Below are 25,155 nucleotides of genomic sequence, written 5' to 3'. Positions count from 1 at the left end.
CAAGAAAAGTTATGAGAGATGTCATACAAAAAAGACGTCACAGTTACGCCACAAAGCACTTGCAATTAGACAGGTTGACAAATCAACTATTGCTGAGCTGTGGATGGTGTAAGAAATATTTTTCAGTGTTTCTCTAGTCACCTTTAAAAAGAATTGACACTATAGGTAGCTCTACACAGTGATGGACAGGACATAACTTCAGCAGCTACTGAGGCAAATCAGCTACACCACCTCACATTTGTGCACATGTATTTCATGCCAGCAGAAAATTCAACATGACAGTGTTAGCTGAATCTTATTCAGAAGAAAAAAGAAAAAAAATTAGGCCAAAATTATCTATGAAGAAGAATTAACATTTTTTTTTTAATTTTCATCCTAATGGAAAAAGTGTGACATTTAATTTCAGAATTCAGTAATTTTGCATTTATTTATCTTCGAGAGATGCACCCCTTTTCCAATATTTCTTTCCCCAACAAAGACAACCTAATAGTGGTCTGCTTGTGTTTGGGTTAACCGAACTCTTACTTTCACTCTTAATCAATGGAAAATAATAATTAAAAAAAAAAAGTGGGTTTTCTTAGGTCAGGAATTGAAAAAAATAAAATTAAAATAATAATAATTAAAAAAATCAAATCTTTGCATAGTCCTCTCAGCCATGATCATTCTTCCTTCCTAGGAGGCATATTAAGACAGAACAGATTACCTTTGAGGTGAGTTTAGTGTTCTTTGGTAAATGTGAGTTACTGGCAGAGAACAGCTTTCCCAAGGCTGAACAGAGCTGGGTGGGATCGGAGCACAGGAGTAATGTCCTCCAGTCACGTAGATTCCCCAGCTCTATCTTCTGCAGCCCACTGACAGCCTCTGGCAACCCAAATTCCCTATATGAGACAGTGCAGGATGCTCCTTCAAACACCTCCTTGATGCCAAGAACGTTTCTATGGTAATTCTGCATACAAAATTACAGGCTTGTGCTGTGTAAGAGGCTGTGCAGGGGCCCAAGGAGATGAATAAGCCTATGTAAGGTTGTGCATACCCAGGGGGCTTCCATTATTTTGGGTGCAAGGAAATATAAAGATGGAATAATAACAATGTTGTGCTGCACTTCAATTGTTAAATTACTTCAATACCTTGCTCACAGATGTGCGCATGTGAATCTAATCAACCAACTCCTCAAAGACAGCAAAGATTATTTTGAGATTATTCCTGTTTCTACTACAGAAAAAGAAGTGCCAGCCTTTCAGGACCATTTGTGTATAGGTGCCTGTGTGTGCACACAAACACAGACACCTTCCCTCTATGAGCACACAAAAGCGCCAAGGAGAAAAAGTTTTCGATATATAGAACCCTATTCTGAGAAAGATATGACTTCTAGTAACAGACTTGCCTTTTCATGCAAAAGAAACAAAACAAAACAAACCCATGCCAAAAACTTGTTTGATTGCTCATCTACCTACACATTTGTAACAAAGAACAACAGGGTTAAAAAAAAAAAAAGGTGGCATCATCAGAAATGAATATCTGAAGAAAAAAGATTTTTCTATGACACTTTAAGTCCCAGAAAGGGGAGCTTTTCAATAGCTTCTCTCCTCAAATAATTTTTGCTTCAGATTCTAAGACAGCACATTCAACAATTCAATTTGCTGTTCAATAATAGGAACCCAGATTGGCTTTTTAATGCATACAAAGAAGTTGCATCTTTTTTCTTTATTTTTCTCTATGTTTGTTTGTTGCTTACTGACATCAGATTTCCTGCAGGCATCCTAACCTAGCAATTGGAGAAACTGCTCTAGGGTTTTCGAGGCGTCTAATACACCTGGATAAAAAGTGCTAATTGTCACCAACTTCCATTAAATGACAGCAGTAAGGCACAAAATATGCTTGATTTGCAGACACCAGTGCCACTGGGAGTTAGCAGCAGATTAATAATTGTGCAGACCTCAAACATTCCCCTGGCACTGACAGTCTGGGCTTCCAACATAATGCCAGATTATGAGGCCTTTGTTTTTAGCTTGCTTTCCTAATAAGGCTTAGGCAATTGCACAGTTTCTCTATACATGTGTTTGACTGTTCTACCTCCCTGAAAGATTTCTGGTCACTATAAATACATTCTGTGGGAGGGTAGAGGTCACAAACATACAGTAGCCTTAGCAGCTTTGTGAAAAGCAGGCAGCTGGGTGGACATCATCAAGCCTGAGTTTAAACGCTCCTAATATCCTGGCTTGCTGGGCTCTTGAAGAGAACTGAACCCTAATTTTGCTCATTCTATTAGCACTAAAAGTACAAGGGAGGTGTGCTGTATCACATATTTAGCAATCAGCAACTCTGGCATCAAATCACCTTTACTGATCATGTAAGCCGTTTTTGTTTTTTTTTTAATTTTGCTTGAAGTCTTGAGTGCTCATCAAGCATAACACTATTGCACAGATATAATCTTATTCCAGCTCCCGGCAGACAAATTCAGGGGCCAATGCTTTGCCTTCCCCTTTCTTTCTGCTCTGCTGTTGCTGTTTTCTCTCTGCTCTCAGCACATGTGGGCACGTTCTCTTGGCTCAGAGGAAACCACCTCATGGCGTGCAAGCTTACTGACGGCTCCAGTGGCATTACAAAGCTCATTTTTGCATGCAGCAACATGATTATGGAGAAGGAGAAGGCAAGGTTGAACGAATGTGTTTCAACACTTCTTTCTTGGTATTTATGACCATGCCATAGCATTCCTGTAGCCTGGCCTGCTGCTGCTCCAGCTGCTTGTGCAAGCTCCTGATAGAACGCAATAGCAGGAGTCTTCGATACATTGCTAGCTGGAGCCGGTACTTCTCCTTTTCCTCCTTTTTCTTATTTTCTAAGGTCTCCATCACTGTTGTGGTCTTCATCCAGATGGCTGAGCCTAAACTGCTAGGGCTGCCCTCAGTGCAGCTCTCCACAGGCCGTGCGCTGGCAGCTGGCACGTGGCAGCACCTGAGGTTGTTCACCAACAGGGCCACAACTGCCCTGGAGGGCTCACCAGTCCCCTCAGGCACCCCAGGGACACATGACGCCCCCAAATCCTGGTCGCAGCTGCAGAAGAGGCTTTCACGCTTGGGTTTACAGACTGTTGTGGAGCAGGACGAGCCTCCTGCTGATGCACTGACAGCCATCAGCTGGTGCTTGGTCAAGGCAGAGGCCTTGCTCTGTGCCTGGCTGCCACTGATGACCTCTGGTCCAGCAAGTGCTTTCGCTTGGGCCACAGCCTTGCTAGAGAGGACAGACAGTCTTTCGGGCACCACTGAGCTTCCGTTGCCTTCACTGAGGCCAGCATAGCAATCAGGGAATGCCGTGTCAGAATCACGACTGGGAAATGGGTCTTCTTCACAGTTTTTTGGGGTCTCCTCTTCACTTCTTGTTACTGCACCTGTTTCCTCAGCCATTTATTGCATGAGCTACAGAAACTTTCTGTGGACAAAGTGGAAGCAAGAGGATTTCATTTCCACATACACACAGGCACACACAGCAGACCCATGCAGAGTGACATTTGAAGAAAGAACCTCTCCTTGTATTTAACCAATGGACCTATTAATTTTCTCATAAAGCACAACCCTTGGGTCACTTCAGGCCATTTCTTGTGATTTGCATTGGATGTTCTTCGAGACACAACATTAATCCAATAATAATTAAAATGATATACTGTACTATTAACATTCTCAAATCTTTAAAGCAAAGTGATCTATCCCTGCAGCACTGGCTTTGCTGACTAATTAAACAGAATACAGTTGTAAATGGCTATTGTAAGCACTTCTCCCATTTAAGAACACAGCTCTAGCAAGTGCAGTTCGTAGAGACAGGCGAGTTATCAGGATTGATCTGCCCTAAAGAGGTGGATGTACCACAAACAGCAGATTTCATTTAAATGCCCTCTTTTAGATTAATCTGTCTGCTAGCAGTTTGTTTACAAGGTTGCCTTTTCCCCTCCTACTAACTCTATCAGCAGAGCAATAATAGTACTATGCTAGCCATAGACAGGAAAAAAAGCTTACTTACCGAGGTTAGTGGGGGAAAGAAAAAGAGTTACAGTGCACTGTGTCTGCGCATCATGTTTTCCTGAATATGAGTCAGCAAAAACTGGAACAGAAACATCACTGTGAAGAAGCAGGAGCAGCAACAGCATTACTCAGTTCCACCCAGCAACAACACAGTGAATCCCAATCACTGAGAAGTGAAGGGCTGGCTTTTTTTTTTTCCCCCTTTCCTTATTAAGAGGACATTCCTCCCTGGCATCCAGCTCTTCTGTCATCTTTGAGCACCAAAATGAAAACTGGGATTGGATGACATTATTTCTCAACCACAGACACAAACATATCTGATTCACTCAATCTACAGGGGATGATACATATGGCCCATCCTGTCTCCATCAATCAGCAAGGAGCAAATACAGCTCCCAAAAGAGTGCAAGGCATTCTGGACTCCAATTCATACATGTTTTTCTTCAGAGAGAACAAGCTTAGATAAACTTCAGATGCATGAACCTAAGATGAAACAAGCTTTTGGCACCAACTGAATGCTAAGCATAAAGGCAGCCAGAAGCTGTAGATTTAAGTGTATAATATACACCTATATTTAATTATGCTGACCTAATCTTTCAGAAAAAAAAAAACCCCTGCAACGAACTTAAATATCCAACAGAATAGTAAACTTTGTCTGCACCTTTGATGTTTAGAAAAGCTACCTTCAGCATCTTCTCCCACTTGTAATGCCAGGAACAGAATTCAAAAAATACCTATCTGCATCTACTTTTGTGAATTTGCCACGGGGCTTAAGCTGTCCTGAGGCTTTCTCTACTTTATTCTCTTAACATGAATAAAAAAGAACCAACCCAAAACACTACCTTGAGTCTTCCTGGAACTGGTAAAGAATGAGGGTAGATTCCATCTCCACTTCTACATACAACACAACACAGATAACTCTTTTTTTTATATAATTTTTCATCTGACTATCTAATTAATCTGTTAAATGAGATATAATTCCAAGGTTGAACATCTGAACTCCAGCTAACAAGTTCAGATTTATACCCCAAAGTCTACTTGAACACTGCTTTTTTGCATGTGTTGAATCGGTGAAATAACTAATTCTGCTGTGTTTATGTGCCAGATCATGCTGCGGATTTTATAATTAAGACTACGATGAGATTAATACGTGGTGAATAAATAAGCTTTGCAAGGCTGTATATTACTGATTTCTATTTATCTGAATCAGAAGTCAGCGTAATTGACGAGCACAAAACTCAGATATCAGAGATTTTACTCCAAAAAGGATCATTATAATGCAGTATTGTGCATAATCCTAGTTTTGGCTGCTTTCCTCTCCAAAGGGCTGCAGGTATATTTTATCACAGAATCCTTAGAGTTGGAAGGGACCTTTAAAGGCCACCTAGTCCAACTCCTCTGCAATGAACAGGGACATCTACAGCTACATCAGGTTGCTGAGAGCCCTGTCCAGCCTGGCCTTTAATGTCTCCAGGGATGGGTCATCCACCACCTCTCTGGGCAACCCGATGCCCTGTCTTTAAACTACGAAGAGGACAGTGGATGGGTGTTAGATAATACAGGGTCTCAAGCCATGCCAATAGTTTCTACCAAGCATCCTATTGTGTTCTTCACTTCTAACTTTGCAGCAATTTGCTACGAAGTGAATATTTTCTAGTAGTCCAACAGGGCAAGCTAGATAAGAGGATATACTTTTTTTTTTTTTTTTTTAAACTTCACATCTCTCTGCAGCTTCACTTTTTCAGCAAATTTTTTTTACAGGCAGTGCTGTTCTGTAAAGGGAGGAGGTTTGAAAAAGGCATTTTGCACAACCACCTAGATAAAACTACAAACAAAATCAAAGCTTACTGAGCTAGATGGCTCTTCATAGAATTTGACTACTTCAGTGGTAATCTATGAAATTTAACATTAAAAAAATCAGTCAGTTGGACTTAGAGATTTAGCACAACAAAAATACAGTAAGATACAGAGTAATACTGAAATGCACTAAAATGTGTCACTTACAGCTAAGTGTGCATGCATATTTCCTTTTTATTCTGTTTTTCTTTATTCACAGTTTCCTAAAATTTCATCTAGAACATCAGATGGAATTTTTCTAGATTCAGCTGGCGCCTGAAGGTGAACATCTATTCAACACTTCAGCCAAGCATTGAGATATTTAAATATGAAACAAGGACAAAAGTGTGGGCTTTCCAAGAAAACAGGGAGACCAGTGGATACCTTTTCAGGAGAAGTCTGTTCTGTATTTACAGTGGGGGAATAAGGAAGAAGGACACGGTCTATTTCAACTGGAAACATGTAAATTCTTGTTCCAAGACTATACAACAGTCCTACTTTCCCAAGACTGGGCAAAATAACTCCTACAATTTAGCTTTCTTTTATTTACAAATCAACAGGTTAATAAAGAGACAAGAAACACACAGCTTCTTCTATGAGAGGCACATTGTGACATTTCACTTGGTGAAGAAACTTTTGGAAGAGCTTGCTGCTCCAACTAAGAATCCGTTGCAGGCTTTATTGGATACCTGTTGCTCACTTTGGACCTACTTTGCTAGGTTCTGTCTGCGGGAACCTTTCCAGACAGAAGCTGTTTCAAATTTCACAGTAAATTCATCTGTTGGTCCAATACAATGAGCATTTCAGGTAGGTAGAATGAAAGCAAGAACACCTCCTGTTGAGGGTCACTGCAGTTTATTACCATCCATTCATGGGTAGATGTGACCACAGTAGTTTCAAGGTGTAGACTCTACTTATGTACTCTAAGCTATCAGTCCTATACATCCTTGCAAGGTCTCTGCCAACATTGATTTTTTTCATCCATCATCTCCATCAGGTATTAGCAATGATAAGTACGTGGTAGCCTGCAGTCTCAGATCCATAAATGTGTTCTCGAGTGCTTTATGCCTTATGTTTGTGTGATCGGGATGCATGTCAACACATCACACAGGGACAGGAAAGGGTCAGAAGAGAAGTCCTGCAGAGAGTCACAACGGTTAACTCTCTCCTTCCACTGTAAGGCCATTCACCAGCTTGGACAGATGTGAGGACAGGAAGTCTTTTTTTTTATTAAGTACAAATGTTTTACTGAAGTTCAAAGCCTAACATTCAAACACACGAGCAGCGTCAGAAAGTGACAGGTGTTGGTAGAGATATGTCATTACAAGACTTTGGCCTGGGATGTTATGTTCTTTTGTATTTGGGTTTGGGGAGTACTTTTAACAAAGTAGTTAAAAAATATCCTATTACACAGTAGTGTAATTCCATGTTTTATATTAATTGCTCTTAAAGATCAAAAGCTATATTCTGTCTGTTAATGTACACACTCTCATGGTCTCCCATGAAATCAATGAGATCCACATGTGTGCATCTGAGACCTAAATTTTTCCCCAAAGATTCTTTAAAATCCTTTTACAGGGCAGTAAGTCATAGAAGAAAGTCATATGTTCCCTTTCTTCTGCCTCTATACCCAAGCCAGACATGAATTATTACTGCTGCTCTGAATTACACTGGATGCTAACGGTACCCAGAGGGGTCACTGGCCAGCCAGAGATTACCATTGCTCAGCACGTTCTGTTCTCACCTTCATCCATTCCTCATCATTTCTGCAGTCCTCTTACACCAGCAAAGAAATGCAAAATAAATGCAGCCCAGCTTTACATTAAGTCTACTGAAGAGACTGGAATGTGCTATAGGTATTTAAGAGGCAGGGAGAAGCACAGTGGGACATCACAATAGCTTTCTATGGCCCGGCAAAAGGAAATTCGGTATCCACATACAGATGCAATGTAATCACGTTTGCAGATAACTTTTTGTCTAAAATCTTCCAGGTTAAGTGGATACGTAATTTTAATTGTGGGGGAAAGTTCAATGTCTTCAAACATGAATCTAGTCAACCATCTTTAATATTAAGTACAAAAAACACTGAAATGATCTGCCACGATGGGTAAAAATTAGTAAGTTTGCTGTCAGTTTTAGCAGAATTGCCTACAAGAGATGCAAGTCTCTGAAAGAGTAGCTCAGGCTAAGTTTGAGCTGAGTTTGCAAGCTTGAAAATCTCAGGACAGCAGGTACCAAAACAACTTGAACACTAGGAAGGACTTGATGACAACTTTCACCACAGTATTTCAGCAACTCAACTTCGAACCCTGCTTAAGCCTAAATATTCTCAGGGACATAAAATGAAAAATATACTTATATGGATTCATAAAGAGATTCTAACAGCAGAATGTTTTGATTTTCAAGGCAGCAGCTGTTTTCCCTATAATCTATATGGAGAACATTAGCCTATGGTTTGAATCCCTTTTAACTAAGAAAAAGAATAATGCTGTCCTTGCATAAACCAATATACCAAACACATCCCATCCATGGAGCCATGCCTGTATGCTGAAATAGTCACCAAGAAGTTTCTAAAGACTTGTGAACTCAGGCATCTACTTCAGCTGTAACAGCAGGCACTCAGAACTGCACGGAGTCTGAAGTGGAATTGGAAGATCAATGGGCACATGTAGCTGGGATTGTGCTTGATTCAGTGTAGGTCAATTCACTGACTGAAACGGGCAGACTTCTCTCAGTGCAAAGTCAACTCTTTGCATTTCTAGAGTAAGTTAAGAATGTTGCATAACAGAAAATAAAGGAGAAAGCTTTAGATGTTCAGGGCATTCACAGCATATACTCTGTGAGGTAAAAGGTGAAAACAGAAAACTTTATATTGAATTCAAAGAAACATGAATCTTGACAACAACCAATTTACCCCACTTAAAGTTTGTGAGGTTTTTTTCCTCCAGTGAGAAGAATGTGTTTATAATTCATTACTATTGTACCAAAAAGGAAAAGATGATTATAAGCTGAAAAAAGCTAGATTGCAAGTAATAGCTTCCTTTAGATGTCAGAGTGAAAATTTTTCCAAGTATCAGTGAAAGTTTGATTATTTTTTCCAAGAATAAAGAAAAAATTATGTTTTATGGTGTCAAAATTAAAGGTGACCTTCAGTGTGATGGCCATCCTGCTCTCTTTTTAAAAGAAAAAAAATCTTAATTTGGAGGGATGCCTATCATTTTGTTCAACAATGAAGAAAATGGAGAAGAGAATGCAAAGAGGAAAAAAAAAATAAGTAGAAAGAACAGGTAACTGACATGCTATTATAGTCTTCCTATGGAGAAGAGAGACAAAAAAAATCTTCCTGCAGAAAAAAAAAACGGTACTTGAAACATATTTGAATAACCTCCAGTATTAAAAGATTCATAAGAATTGCTCGTAAATTGTTAGAACTCCATGCCTAGCAGGTAAACACTGGATTACTCAACATAGCTGTTCGATTTCAGATGTGAAAATGAAAGTACAGACAACTCACGTGCCTAGTTAAGACTCACGTTTGGTATGCATTGAGGGAAAAATCCTTTTTGCTGAGGAATATGTAAACAGAGCATATAATTTTTGATAATTGATGTTTATGTTTACTTTCTTTTTGACATTTAACTGTAACTGACATACTGATGGCTAAGGAAAGAAGACAACTAGGCTGCAGGAATAATAAACAGAGCACTGTGAGAGATAGAAGAGAAGAAAAACATGGGGGGAAGAATTGAGGCAATGAGGCTAAGCTGCGAAAGGGCAGACAAGTAATAGCTTGGTGTTTCACCACAATTTCAAATGAACTTACAGAACTTTTCAGAAGTCAAAAGCATTTAAAATAATTAACAACTTTGCTTTAAAATGTGTGTGCATTTTCTCTCTTATCTGTTAAGCCAGAACAATATGAGGAGAGACTGCAAAGAAAATTATATCTATAGGCATTGTCTTTTTGTTATTGTTGTTAAAAATATTTTCACATTAAGTGGCAAAAGAAAAAGAAATGTATTAATGTTCTTTGAGCCTAACAATTTCTGTGAATCTTAAGATCACTCATGAAGACGCAACTCTACAGATCATCATCAAGAGGTAAAATAAGATTGCATCTAGAAAGATCTTACAAATTCTGTTTTCTCATTCAGTATGCCTTCCTGCTAAACATGCATGTCAATCCTTGCATAGCACCCCAAGCAATCCAGCCTTACTCATAGTGCCTACATAGATGCACACACCATTTGTGTTCAATACAAACAAAATCAAAAACGGTTCAAGTTTACCTGAGGCTGAGAAGGACCTTAATACCTTTGGAAGCTAACAGTGTGATTGAGATGGGGGAGACCAAGCAGGATACACAGCGGTCATCAAAACCCACAAACTGAGCACTACGTAGTGTTGTTGATATAAAGCTCAGTTACAGGAGAGCTAACTGATGATTCTGATGGGGAGAGAAGGCATGTGGACCACTGGGTTTGTGGTACGTGATCATGTCCTTACTTTGCACTGCTCAGCAGCCTGCATTTTTGCACCCTGCTTTCAGAGGTTAGCCTAAGCATGGAAAATTCTTTTACACGGGTAATTACACTTTTACATCTAGAGGCCCTTTGCTCAGTTTATCAGAGTCCAACCCATTGTCTATAGAATTATTATCAGATAGGGATTTATCTCTTCCCTGTAAGTAAAAGGTTTAAGAGATTAGAAAGTAGCAGAGAAGCCATATACAGCTAATGAAAGACAAGCCTCCAGACTTTTGGACGTTTATTTCAGAGATACATATCTACATACACTTACTTTTTAACAGAAGAACAGATATGGAGTCCAATTTTGACTTGCTTGAACAGAGGACAGGCTAAGAAAGAACAATCTGAGATACTACCCTTCTGAAGTCTCAAACTGAACAGAAGAAATAATGAGTGCTTCCCAGAAATAAAGAGTAGTTAGGTGCTGAATGCCAAAATTGTAACGTTACCGCATACCACTGAAGTTCTGTGCAGCTCTGCCTGCTTGAATCCCTGTTGAACCTCCCTAGGCCCCCACCCTGAGCCCTAGGCAAAGGCCCTGCTAGAATCGCACTGGTACCTGTAGTCCTAAATCCTTGTCCTACCCAGAAGGTATTAGCAATCTGCCACTAACTCCAGTGACACCAGGGCACAATTTAATCCTCAGTTATGCTCACAGAGCTTCCTTTAGAGTTATTTGACCAACATTAAAAAAGCAGAGCAAGAACATTATCAACTATCGATGCTCAATTTGCCACCTTGCAAGCCTTCTCAGCTAAAGCACCACCAGCCTCACTACTTTCAGTTGCTCCAAGAGATTCCAACACCTAGTGGAGGTATTGTACTAATTAAGATTTTGAGAGTAGAAAGCAAAACCATCCTGTCTGACCTCACACTTGGCATATTACAGATCCTTGATTTCCTACATGAGATTGTATTGATAACAACAATTGCCAGTAGGGATCTGAGGCAGCGAGTGCAGGAAATAAATACAGAAATGCCTCCATTTGTGTTCTCCACTTCCTTAGGCAAAAATAATGAGTCAAATGAGTGAAATATCTGCAACTCTCTTTTGTATATAGTTGTTGTACATATACCAATGCACAAGAAGCCTTCCAGAGACTTCTGTCATCACTCAGGTAATTGGTAATTCAAACTGCCAGCCTGCTGATTTAAGGAAGCTGCAGAAGGAAAGTTGCTGTTTTGTCATTGTAAAAGGGTGGCACATCTCTGTAGCTCCTTTTGATGCAGGTTGTAAGAATGAATATATAACATGTATGCCAGAAAGAAGTGTAATCAGACAAATACAGCAAGTTAAGGCAATCCAAAGCTTTGAGACAAAGAAGAAATAAACCAGTTAGGAAGGACTCATAGCACATGCATGAACAACACCCATGCAAACCACCCAAGGACTTGCTTTCTTGCTTGGAAGAACAAATAGCATTTTCTGAACTGTGCTCATTTTGCCAACAAAGCTACCAAGCTCACTGGACAGAAGTACACAAGTCTTAAGAGAAGGCTCAGTCTCAATAATTTTGTTAATTTTGATAATTTTTTGAAAACAGTTAAGGATAGTTTTCAATACACAGGAGAAACTGCCATGTGGAGTAGCCTTCTCTTAACTTCACTTTCAAATAACTTAACTTTCAGATGACTAAGTCTGCAGTAGTACACCTTAACCATTAGGCACATATGACTTATCGACTGAAAGCTCAAGCCTTAGCACTGTTGATGCAGGAGATCTTGGTCATACGTTAAAACTTAAAAGTCTCTGGATAAAGACACAATGGATTCAATTTCATTATTACTCTCTTTAGTCATGCAACTCACAAGAACAAAAGCCCCGGATACAGAGATGGCCAAAAGTGAATTTGGCTGAGTATTGCATCTCAGGAGCTGAGGGAGTGACAGTCAGTGCTGTAGACAGTACAAGGGCAGAGCACGGAGAGGATGATCCTTGCACTGGTATTGCCAAGTAGCATCTGACAACCACTGTTAAAGGTGTTTCCTGAGCTTGATACTGCACCTAGATAATCGTGTTTAATAGCCATTTATGGAATGATTTGCCACTCGTGCCTTTTGGCTTCTCTAACATCCCATGGCAATGAATTCTGCAATTGCCTTCTATGTGGTGTGAATAGCATTGCCAACAGCACAGACCACACCTTCCCAGGGATTCAGTAATATGCTGACATCATCTTACTTTTGTCTTGTTTAATCTCATGAATCACGAGCACTACAGCAAAGATTTCCATGTCTGTCTGTTTTTTTCCAGCGTGAAAAAGCTTTTTTAAAGCAACAGCGACCAATGGCCAAGTGAGTCAGAATACTTCTGTGCAGGAACGTGCATTTCTCACATAGCTCAGGCTACCAAAAAAAAAAAAAAATTGAAACATTTGCAGGTATAGAAGAAGATGCAGAAAGGACAGTGAATCCTCTCACTCCTGGAACAGCCTGAGTAGGAAGCAGTGGAAACTCTGAGGAGAAGAAAAGCCAGGAGAAATCAGCAGCTTTAGAGTAAAGATGAATGAGAAGAAGAGACTGGGAGAGGGCAGAAAAAGGCCTTTGGATTTCCACCAGAATTAAATTGGAGAAATGGGAGCAGGAAGGGCAGGGGAGAAGCAGGTTAAAGAGATTTTGCTCCTATCTTCGTCAGCACAGAGGGAGTAGGAAACAAGACCTGGACAGCCTCTCTCTCAAGTCTGCTGCCCTAGGCAACTGTTTACTTTACTTTTGCCCAAGATAGCGTGAGATGTTATAAAATAAGTTTCCACAATGCTCTGAGTCACCAGAATATGGATGAGATCTGTGGATTCAAGCCACCTTTCAAGATTATGAATCTCTTCTGAATATCCATTATGCCAATGATACATAACAAAATCACTGCTGTAATGTGATGCACATGTCAACTTTAAGGATACAGTCCCTGCTCAGATGGCATCAGCACAGGGACACGTCAGCATGGTGGATTACCAGAGCAAATGCTTTAACATGCAATGTGATGCAATGTGTTTTAACAACAATTGTTCCCTTATGTTTGTTTGTGTCAGGTTTGACATGACTATCCGCCAGGACAATGCTCAGGATTCTGTGTGTTGCTTTGCAGAAACTGATTATGTGATCAAATGCTTAAAGCACATAAAATCACGTCCAAGATTCAATGAGATATATATGCCAGAAAATTCAGTAGGTGTTTAAAATAATTGACGCTAACAGCCAGACCTGGGTTTTTCAAAGGAATAAGCGTTTTTGTTTGTTTGTTTTTCCTAATGCAATATAATATAAACTGCCTAGAAATTCAGCCTTAGCATAATGTTCACATCAAATGAAATTCACCCGTTAAGAAAGAACACACACAGGGTCCTCCCTGAAGTGGAAAAAACAGTCTCTGAGTAGAACAGATACGCATTGAGACTTCTTACCCTGTGCACACGCCCAAAAAGACAGCTCTGAATCTAACTGCATTGTAGATCTAATGCTTGTAGGATTTGGAGGCTCAGCACTGAGCTGTAGCTCTCAGCAGCCCTTTTTCCCCAGTCTGTGAAAACTCTGACATTTCTCCAGTGGAGACAAAAGCCTCTGTAGAAATACTGTATATGTAAATGGCTGTAGAAGAAAGAGGACTACCTGCTCTTAAATTAATCGTATTTACATTGTATTTGCAGAATACGCTGAACTATCAAACAGTCCCCAAAGTGAAGAAATGTGACTCTCATTCAAGAGTTAAGGGCAGAAAGCAAAACAGCTGCGTCCCTTGCTCCAAAGGCATTATCTTACATTAAGACTTCATCCTGTTCTCCCAGTTCTACGTTTAGTCCTGTCCTAATGGCTCACTAGGCAGTTCTGCAAGATCTTCATGTTCTCATAGATGTTTAGGCGCTGAAATCAATGAGAAGTGGTACCAATACCATTTCAGAAATCTGTCTTTAATTTCACCATCCCATAAATCTCTTTAATGGAAACATCCTTCATCTTTTCTGCTTCACAAGCGAGTTGTGAAGCTTAATTACACAATGATTATAAAGTCCAGTAAATACAACATATATTAAGAGTAGCTAATGAGATTTCTGTCACAAGCAGACTCTCTCTTGTGAAATATTACTCACATGTTGCAGAAAAAAACTCGAGAAAAAAAATACAGATGCATTCAATATAAAACAAATCCAGCTAGATTACTTATGTAAGTAATACGTTGTACAACTCAATGACATTTGTTAGCATGGCAGGGAGAATAGCATAAGCTTTTGTGATCAGCATGGAATTCTGTCAGCTCATCCATGTACCTGTCTTTACCTGCAGTACTCCAGACCCACACACAATCTGCCTCCTATGGGATCTAGTGGCTTAAATAACTCCGAAGACCAGACATGAAGTTCTGTTCCCTCAAACCATAGAATCATGGAATCACAGAATGGCATGGGCTGGAAGGGACCTCAAGGATCATCAAGTTCCAACCCCCCTGCCACAAGCAGGGCTACCAACCTGTGGTGGTTGCACTTACACCAAATACCGTGTAAGTACACTGGAAAAAGATTAACTCAATTTCAAACTGAGAATACTCAATAAAGCAGTACTCAATAAACTCAATACACATTACTACTAGGTACCATCTATAAGAAGTACACATATGGCCTCACTGCAATTTGCAATGCATTCGGCCTTTCCAGATTCCTCATACTGCTTTAACCTTTTTCCCATTGTTTTCCGATGACTAAAATGCTTTGTGTTACCAGAAGAAAGGAACAAAAAGAACCAAGAGAAGGTCTATGCAGTGCTATGTAGTGGCCAAGGGGAGGTTCCAGTGCACAAGACAGAAATATTTCCCAAAAAGATGCTAGCATACTGACCAATTACCTCATTTTATAGTAAGTGGGAGACGGCTAAACGACTGTGAGCAGACAATCATACAGAAAGTGTTGCTTGCATATTCAGTGCTTTCTCAGGCCACACCAAAGCACACAGCCTAACCAGGGTAGAAGGGCTCAGAGGAGGAAGACCATTCCTTAAGAATACAGAGCTGTGAACAAACCCTGCACCTGTGAAAATACATTTCCTGTTAACAGTTATGGTACAGAACTCACAGAGGCTTTTAAAAACTTGGACAGGAGTGATTTTCAGTACATAGTGTCTCTAACAGCAAGTGCTATGAACATTCACCAAAGGAAAACCTGTTTGTTGACCCAAAGTGTGACTGCTTACTATTCTCTTCTTGTGAAATTATTTAGGTCCTGTGGGACAACTGTACTGAGCTTTTGACGCAAATATTAAAATTCTATTTAGATGTACAATGTTTTAATGCAAATTTTTACCATAAAACCAAATGCTCCATTCAGTTAAATTAATAGAATTACAAAAAGATGTAATGATAGCAATTAAGTCTTGAAAATGCAAATTTTATAGTCAAGGACAATTACCTCATTTATAGTATCCTGGAATGATGCCAGATGAAGGTAATTTAGATCTCCCTAGCTCACAGTTATATCATGAAGGATATCTTAATTTCATTAGTACAACAAAGATGGGTGAGAAGTTAGACAATATGAAAAAAAAAAGGGAGAGATGGGAGAGAAAATTTGACCTTTCTCATTTCATTGCAGCTAGAATACATAGATCTTACTAAAGTATTAGTAATATTTCTTTCTACTCCCATCTCTGAAAAAAATGCGCTTTTTTTTTTCTTTTTTCTTTTTATTAGCAGCAATAGAACATTAGTATGAAAAAGGTCAGCTCCCTTCAGATACTTAGAGCCACTGTGCCCACATCACAACAGTTATGGACCATTCCTTATTTAAGTTTTAAGGATGAATACAGTGTCGGCTCTTAGTTGACAAATTCTCAAGCTGTGGCCTGGGGACACGTGGTTTTGACTCTGATACAATTTAAAATGTTCTTGAAAAATTCTTCTTCCTGTTACAAACACAGCCCCACCTCCCCCAAAGAGACAAGTCAAATATCATCAGTTTCTCATTAGCAAGCAAAGAGTGATCAAGCAGACAAAGAATACAGATTGATATGCCATTGATTCTGTAGTCTACTTTGAGGGAAAAACAAAACAGAACTCTCATATGAGTTCTTTAGCACATTATCAAGTTCAAATAGGAGTTTTCAATACTCTAGATGTCCCTCTTCCTTTTCTTTCTCTTTGCTGTAGTAGCTGCCCTTGACCCAAAGAGGTTTCCAAGAAAAAGCATACTAAATAAGATGCAACATAAAATTTAATTTAGAAACTTTACATCTTCCCATTTTTCTTCCTGGCCTGTTGCAGACACCACAGAGAAACCCAAATTCCAGGAAAAGAGCTGCATCCACCTGAAATCTTACACCAAGTTCCCTTACCAAACCCAACATGTAGGCTCTAGAGAGAGCTGAAACCTCCAAGGACAGGGCAGCAAACTTCACCACTTTGCTTATCCTGAACACAGCTAACAAAGATAACGTGAAACAGACTAGCCAAGAGTAGAAATAGCTGCTTACCGTCAGCATTTGGTGGTTTTGCTGTAGATGGTGCACCCTGAAGCCACCTCAGTACCTCCTGCTGGCTACCCTCTCCTTAGCACCTAGGTGATAGAGGACTGGCTTTATAACTTTGAACAGCACCACACAGCGATAGGAATGCGGCATTACAGACCCCCTACGTCCCTCAGAAAGGGGTTCTTACATCCAGCTATTCTGTTTTACAGAGAACAAGCATTAGAACAATTGGGCCTCGTACCACTATTGACTTCATTCAGTGCTTTTGATACTTATAACCCCATTACACCTGACAACTTAATCTGAGCTTTTTATTTATATGCATGTATGGTCTGATGAAACATTCCCAACTCTCGAAAAATCTTTTTGTGTGTTGCTGGGAGATTTGGCCTCATAAGAAGTGCTTGAGTGGATGTAGGTTAGGTATGTTTGTACCATATTATACAATATGGCTTAAACTTCATGTCATTATATTGAAAAGCATGAAGCTGACAAGCTGATAGTTTATGATTCTGCTGAGTCTCTGCTGTTGCATGGAGAAATGTTTTGTCTAGGCTATTCCCAGTATGTCTCAATTGTTACTCCAGTAAAGTAATTTCCACTTGTGATCACCCAGACAATTCAAGGCAATTGTGGAAAGAAACACTAGCAAGAATACATTTTGTTGATCTTATAATAAATATGAGAGAGATTTAGCTTTATCCTAAATATCACTAAATCCTAGAATGCAATAAAGAAATATTCATACATGAATTTGAGTCAGTACTGTTCTTAGTCGTTATGCCACTTAACAAGCTAGAAAGCAACTTTGCTAGTGCATATTCATTCCAAATTAATACAGTAATTCTGAAAATTGTTTCTTTTTTTTTCCTTCTTTTATGCACTTATTGCTTTATTTCTTTATTGCTATTTCCAGTCCATAATGCAATGCAGCTTGTGGAATGTAATCCCCTTTCTTCTCCTGACCAACCTCTGCTCTGAATGTTGCACGGATGGGATCATTTCTTTTCTGCTTTTTAATGTTTTTCTTCTCACTTTATGTATTCTCGAAAATGAAATGAATAATTTTGATTATTTTCCATTTTCCCAACTTTATGAATATTAGAGTGGTTTTCTTTTGCGATGTGGCTTGGCCTGCATTTCAAAGTCCACATTTTCAGTAGTTCCCTGTGATTTTTGGACAATTGGCAGTTTCTGGGTCCAACTCAGACAACTGTTTGATTTTCAAATATTCAGAGCATTCTCAAAGCCTGTTAAGTGCAGACAATGCTTTCAGTGTTCTTCAGGTCTGTTAGGCTTATTTTTTTCATTAACCCAAAACTGAGGTAAAAAACTCCAGCATTCTATGAATCCCACAGTGTTGTGCAGAGAAAGGCAGTGGGAAAACTGAGTTATATGCAGGATTCAAGTTTTTCTGATTCTTGCACAACTTGTTGTCTTATAGACCCCATAGGCTCTCAGCAACACCAGCTGTCTCTAAAATTCAACCAATAGTGGAAATGGTTACCACTATTCTGTCCATGGAAAGCATGAAATGGTTATTTTTTTGAAAAGAATGGCTTTCTTAGATACCACGCAAATGTATTTGCTTTTTTTTTACTTACTGAAAAGGCTGTATTATAAAAGTAAAGTTTTCAAGACAGAAAAAAGTAGGTATCAAATACAGTAAAGAAACAAAAAGAGTATAAAGTAATCTTTACAAAAGCAGATTGCAGATCCACTGACACTATCTTGCTCACAGTAACACACGAAGTAATTTCATAAAAACGAGCTTTTATCTTGTTCTAATAAAACATCAAGCTAGCAACATTATGGTGAGGGCTTTCATTTGCTTTTCAATATAGCTTCTGATTGGAAGTATTAGCTGATGCAGCAGGATAAATAAAGAAATGTCTAGATTGCTATGGTTCCCAAAGGTCATTTTTATGAAAAGATCAGGAAATATGTTTCATTGAAATTAAAAGTAAGGCCATATCAAGTTTAATAACATTGTTACTATAATGACATAAAATTCAGTGAGATGGTGTAATGTTTAATATTTGACTGTCAAGACTCTGCCGTGAAGCTGCGTGAAAGCATTTAAACTTCTAAAACTGAATTTCCTTTCAGTTTTATTGCTGTTTCATTACCCATTTCCTTTTTTTCCTTGCCATACTATTCCTTGTTTCTTTGTTGAATCTGATGTTATCAGTAAAATGCAATAAAAACTCATGGAGGGCCACATCTCTGTTCCACAGAAGACTTAGCAAGGCTAGGCATCCCCAGATGACTGAAGGCTGTCTGTGCCAAATCATTACCTCCATCAAGTAAGAAGCCCAGCGATGTTTTTGGGCATGGCAAGAGGGACACTGTCAGGGTACGGCTACCCTCTGGGTTTTCTCAGTTGTGGCATTGTCAGAGGTGGATTAATATGAGAAGCTGTATCAGCCCTCAGCGATTCTGGGAAAGGTCTGGCACAATGCCACTGTTCCCAGGTCTACATTCACATAAACAATTGTAAAGATGACTGAAGCCAGCAACTGCGAAGCCTGAGTGGTCTCTGGCTATGTACAGCCTTTTGTTGGACGCTGTGCTGAGTGTTAGGATCAGAGAATTGAAAAGTTTATAGCTTGGCACAGCTCTGCAAAATTCTGATTTTCAGATAAATAAACAAAACCCTGTCTCCATCCCCGGGACCAGAATTATTCAATACACATAAATAAAAAGCAACATTCTGGAATCAAATTCTTTCTTTTAAATGCAAGCTTGGTTTAGTATATTTTCCCAGGGTGAATTTTGCCAGTTTAGCTTCAGAGTTGTTCAGTTTCATCAGTGTGAAAAACAAGAGGCTGTAAGCATTTTTGAAACACTTACTTGAAGTTTCTGATAAAGGAAAGATCTGAGTGTCCTAGATGCAGATTTGCAAATCACAAATTTGCTTGAGTTGGAAGGGACCCTTAAAGGCCATCTAGTCCAACTCCCTTGCAATGAATACGGACACCTACAGCCAGATCAGGTTGCTCCCCTTTAGATACTGAAAGGCCACTATCAGGTCTTCCTGGGTATTTCTCTTCTCCAGGCTGAACAGCCTTGGCTGTAATACAGCTAAATATTCTGATGGTTTTATTTCATACTTTTCCATCAGCTTTGGTTGCTGACAGATGATGCAAAGATTGGGAATTTAGACTTGCTGTATTTATTCTCTTTGTCTTTTTGGCAGACTGCCTGTGATTGGCAGGTACTGGATATGCACAGTTTAGTCTGTTACATCTATTCTAGTACATAATCTGATTCAAAAGCAGGGAATATTTGGAGACTCCTTTTGGCAAATACTGTTACTATGGATTTTCTTAGTGCTGCAGATGTGCCCCTGCCGTCTTCAGTACTGGTCATCACACTGGTAACATGGCGCTTTTTAATATGTGGACAAATAGCTCTGAATGTACAACTCCAAAGGTCTGCCACTCTCCATGAAAAAGCTTTACTTTCTGCCACTGGTGCCTGAGGTTATTATTTGAGCTGTGTGGATCATTCCTTATGAAAATTGGAACTGTTAGCTATTTAGCTGGACTTATCTTTTCTACTAAGGTGGGGTTGGACTCAATGATCTCTAGAGGTCCCTTCCAACCCCTGCAATTCTGTGCAATTCTGCAATTCTAAATAGGTCTGACACAAAATAACTGGGGAAGGAGAGATTTTGATTCTCCTTGGAGCTTGTTTTACACAAAGATTAGCTTAATTTGGATGTTTGCTAATTCTTTTCTCTTAAAGACCTCAAGGAAGGAAGAAAGTATGATACATGTACATGATTTGGACCAGAATCTAGGCTGATAAAGGCTTTAGGCAATATTAAAAGGGCCATCAGTCCCAAATCACTATCCTTGGGTCACAATGAGACCAATGAAGTTCTGCACGTGTGCCTTAACACACCAACGTTGCTGCTATCTTGTTTCCCTTGAGAAAAATGACAAAACTTATACTTGTCAGGATGGAGTTGGAATTTCAGACATGTAATTGACTGAAGCATGACATCCTTCTTATAGGTTCACTGAATCAACACGTAAATTTCTCTAATAAGAATGGAAATGAGAGTTTATTTCTGCATTTTAGTTTTTCTTTGCATTCTCTGGAAGCAGTTCAATATTATTCAGATGCAGTGTGTGAAAGGCACTGTGAAATCACGAATAAAGGATTCCAGTATTCCTTTATGAAAAGTCTTCTAACATAATAGATCAATAATTATTTTTTCTACAGGGTTTTATTTTTTTGGAGGTGTTTGTTGTTTTTTGTTGTTTGATTTTCTTGAAGAATCCTGTAAACCTTAATTGGAAATTACATGTCTGATACAGAAGTGTGTGAGAAGGGTCAAGAAATCTATATAATGGCTGTCATTCTTCTTTCAAGATCATCAACCTGAAATCCTGGCTTCGTTGCATCTTAGCACTAAGTTCAGCAAAAAGTCAGATGTTCACTCCATCATGCTTTAGAGGCAACTATCTGTCACTGTACTAAATTCTGCTCTTTCTTTCCCATTCTCTTTTCCTGCTTGTCAGGTATGTGTCCATAAATGCCATGAGGCCAAAATAAACTGATGTGTGGAAAGGCAGATGTCTAGGGACAAGAAGGCACAATTCTTTGTTAAGACCAGGTAGAAGTAGATAGGGCAAAGGGAACAGGTTGATGAAGGTTTGGAGATTGGTAAGATTCTACATCTCAAGCCAACATGCAGGGGTTAAAATGTCACAGAATTATTTGGTCTTCTGGGAGAAAAACAGTTCTGCTAAGTAGTTATGCAAATGTACTATTTATTCATTCATCACAAGAAAGTGTCAGGTTTTATTGTTACAGAACAAAGAGGGACTACAGAGGAACATACTGCTTTCCTTAGCCTTGCTTTCCTTCTGGATGCAATATTTTGTGTTACAACATCTTGAAAACCTTTCAGTCAGGGAAAGAAGCAGCCCTACAGCAATGAAAGAGCGAGTGATGGACTAATAACAGGATCTCTTGTTTATCTCCTCTTTCCTTATTGATGATCAGACTGCGGTGTGCTGAGCTGGAAGGTGAAAAAAAAGGCCAAGTCTCACATTAGCAAGGAGTCCTCCAGCTGTTAAAGGTAAAAGTCATCCTGGGTGAGGCAAGCCTTTCATGGTGACTCAAAGGGACAATCTTGCTTGTGTCAGCAGAAGCTTAGCTACTGTCACAGCTGCACAAATGTGGGCACCACTTCTTCAGTGAACCACCTGGAGACTAGACAGGTTGCTGCATGTAGGGAAAGCAGCAAGAACTCTGGTAAGCTGAATGCAGGTTGGAGTATCAGTGTGAACACCATGAGCCTTTCTGTCCAAGATTACAAGCAAAAAGGAAGCCACATTCTGAACTTGGCAGGGCCAGGCATGTATGTATGGAAAAGCTTGGGCAGCAGCGGGTCTTTTTTACTAGTTCAAAGGCCTAACCAAGCCATTCTAGGCACCATGAGCATGAGTCGGGATAGCCTAACAAGTCACTGCCAGTGCTCTGCTGCCTGGCACCACGGCTGCTTTTTGCTTGCAGATGCTCTGTTGTTTCATGTTTTTATGACGCCAGTCCTTGCCAGGTGCTCCTGGGAACTATTTTAAGGCAAATAAAAATGTTTCAGCTTTCAAAATATCTGTGAGATCTCTGGGGGAAATGTAGTGAAGTTTTGGTTTCTAGAAACTCTCACAGAAGGTCTGAAAATTCAAAATGCTGAGAGAAATTCAGGTTTTGGGTCCCTGAAAGCAAGCAATCTTAGAGTGGTCCTAGCAATTAAATCACTGGCAGCTGATTTCCCATAGCAACACAAGTGCCAGATATCATGCCAGAGGTTCATTTACTGAGCTGATCCACTGTGGGCAGAAGCTCAACGTTCCTGCAGTGGTCCTTAGGGCAAAACAATTCCCTCAAAAAAGAGATGATGATTCAGAATTATTTCACAGAAAACATGCCTGGTATTTTCTCGGTCTACACTACCAAGGAAACAAATCTACAAGAAAACAGGCATAAAATGATGGATAAGACAGTGCTGAATGTTGGGTCCCATGGACAAGACAGAAGATAATGCAGATCCTTGATACTGAATAAACATCAAACTCTAGCTGCACTCACTTGCCACGTTCTGTTTTTATGATAAAATTGAGTTGTTTGTGTTGAGAGGAAGATATAGCAAGCTGACAGCCATACTGCCCTTCCTTGCACACAGCTCTACAGTATAGAGCTTACTGTATTTACTGTCAATGTTTGCTAAATCTGAGTTGCCAGGTGAAATCATTGAATTTGCCTGTTTCCTTGTCCTCTAATGAAAAAATGCCAGTGATAGCACTTGAGATCACAACAGCATTTAGCTATATGCAACACTGATTTAAAAAAAACCACATAAATTTTGCTGGATTTGTTACATGTGGGATTTAAAGGCAGGCAAGACTGACGATGTGCTTGCTGTACACTGGCTGGAAACCTGATTCACTTGTGTCACTATTCATCCAATACATTAAGATAACAACACGCCTGAGGGATGGGAATTTTATCTCTTTGCATCCTGGGAGAAGCAGAAGTCCCACTCCTTGGTCACTGAAGATCAAATTGAGCTATTTACCTTCTCAAGTGCTAACATGCATTGGTGGTATATACTTGCAAGGCTTTCTTCTGCTTGGTTTTGTAATATACAGGTGGGTAATGCCAGATAAAATTTTGGAGCTAAAAAGATTTCACTGAGTGCTTCTCTTTTCACCTCATTTTGGTCCCTCCTTCTTTAATGACCAGTGAATTACAGTCAATTAAAGGTGACTGATAGGAACTGCAGGGAATACATTCATAAACAATTATGAAAAATAGCCATGTACCTTGTGATCAGTGTATACAAATTACATCATAAGCAGGAAGTAGTTATGGTTGATTGGAGCAATTAAATGTTTTCTTTAAGAAAGGAAAAAAACCCTCCAGTGAGAATATTTTAGAAAATGGCTTTTTAATCATCTGTAGAACTGCTAAAATGACTGTCTCCTAATAGTTTTAAAGTGTTCCTCAGTTAGAATTAGCTGTAATTCCTCTACAGAATAGCTGAATACTTCCCCAGGAACCTGCTTACGTGAAAGTTTATTTTTAATCACAAGATCACATCCAAACAATTTTACATAGGCCAAAGGAGACCAGAGAACTTTTGAGCACCTTTCCCTGGTGTGCAAACAGCCACCAATTTGGGAGCTATTGCACAGGAGAGAACACTTTCTGCAATCATTCAGGAAGACACGCACACAGCAAGATTCACCACTCAAATAAGAAGCATTAATGCTGACAGAAAAATCAGGTGTTTCCAGTGCTATCAGATGCATACTAACCAGCAACCTGCCACATTAATCAACCAGCTAATGCCTTCAGTCTTGGCTGGTTCATCATCTACCCTCATCCCTGTGGACAACACTAGTTCTGCATGGGTAAGGACACATTTTGGGAGGGGAAACACCATGGCAGCATGCTGTGGAAGAGCAGTCTCTGCCTAGCAGTGTGGTGAGCTGCATATGTGCTACCTGGGCAGATGACAAGGGACAGCTTGGTGGCACCCCTGCAAGCCAACAGAGAAGCTTCTGGGCATAACATGCCCCAGCACTCCACTTCTGCCTGCCCACAGATGAGAATGCTGCTGGTCTGCACAGCCTGGGCACAGGCAGTGAGGGACCAGCCTCTGCCAGCAGCACGTACCAGTACCCAGCACAGAATGAAAGAGCACACCAGATGACAACATGCAAAATGGAAACTGGCTCTTAGAAATGATAGCCCTAAAAATCCTCCTTTCTGAACAGAGAGAACACATGCCTGATAGAGGTACTCTACCAATTGCCTAGCTGAACACTGAGAATACAGCTCAGGATGTCATATATGATCACACCTTCTCTCAAGAAGACTTGTGATGCTGGAAGAGGGTGAAAAGGCTGTAAACAGTCTTCTTTGGTCAAAGAAACCCAGAACACGTTTCATATAACAAGGTTATTCTTACTATTTTTTAATCTCAGTGGGAAATTCATGATATTCATCCTTTTTCTCCCAACTTAAACTGTATATCCCCTTTGTGCCTGCAAAACAAAGGTTATCTTTTACTCACCTGTATAAAATGCTTGAAGAACTCCAGATTACTGAAGATATAAAAGGTAAAGGAAATATGTGTGTATGCGTGTTTATATAAAATTGTTGTTACTGTTACAGTCTGCCAGAAAAACAAAAATTATTCCTAGCAAAGCTTCATATATTTTTTTAATAACTTTGGAAGCTGTTTAATAGCTAGTGATCAGATGAAACAACTGCTTTGAAATCAATGAGAAGTGGATTATGTG

General features: G+C 39.6%; 1 protein-coding gene across 2 annotated transcripts; it reads right to left on the bottom strand.

Annotated features, from left to right (window-relative positions):
- LOC110395090 lies at window positions 576–16,910 on the bottom strand. Of its 2 annotated transcripts, XM_021389200.1 has the most exons (3): window positions 16,835–16,905; window positions 4,015–4,095; window positions 576–3,429 (listed from the first exon to the last, which is right to left on the bottom strand). In XM_021389200.1, exon 3 carries the CDS (start codon window positions 3,402–3,404, stop codon window positions 2,634–2,636), a length of 771 nt encoding a protein of 256 aa, XP_021244875.1. In that variant the 5' UTR covers window positions 3,405–3,429; window positions 4,015–4,095; window positions 16,835–16,905; the 3' UTR covers window positions 576–2,633. The 2 variants fall into 2 exon arrangements, with proteins under 2 accessions (XP_021244875.1, XP_021244876.1); XM_021389201.1 differs by lacking the exon at window positions 4,015–4,095 and having other exon boundaries at window positions 16,835–16,910.

The sequence above is a fragment of the Numida meleagris genome, chromosome 2 (genome assembly GCF_002078875.1).
Source record: "Numida meleagris isolate 19003 breed g44 Domestic line chromosome 2, NumMel1.0, whole genome shotgun sequence".
NCBI classification, from domain to species: domain Eukaryota; kingdom Metazoa; phylum Chordata; class Aves; order Galliformes; family Numididae; genus Numida; species Numida meleagris.
The sequence above is the reverse complement of the archived record's forward strand: the minus strand, read 5'-3'. Positions and strand labels throughout refer to the sequence as shown.

What these genes read in the sequence shown, in the direction of transcription:
- LOC110395090 (XM_021389201.1), bottom strand. Translation starts at nt 3,404, where the DNA reads ATGGCTGAGGAAACAGGTGCAGTAACAAGAAGTGAAGAGGAGACCCCA.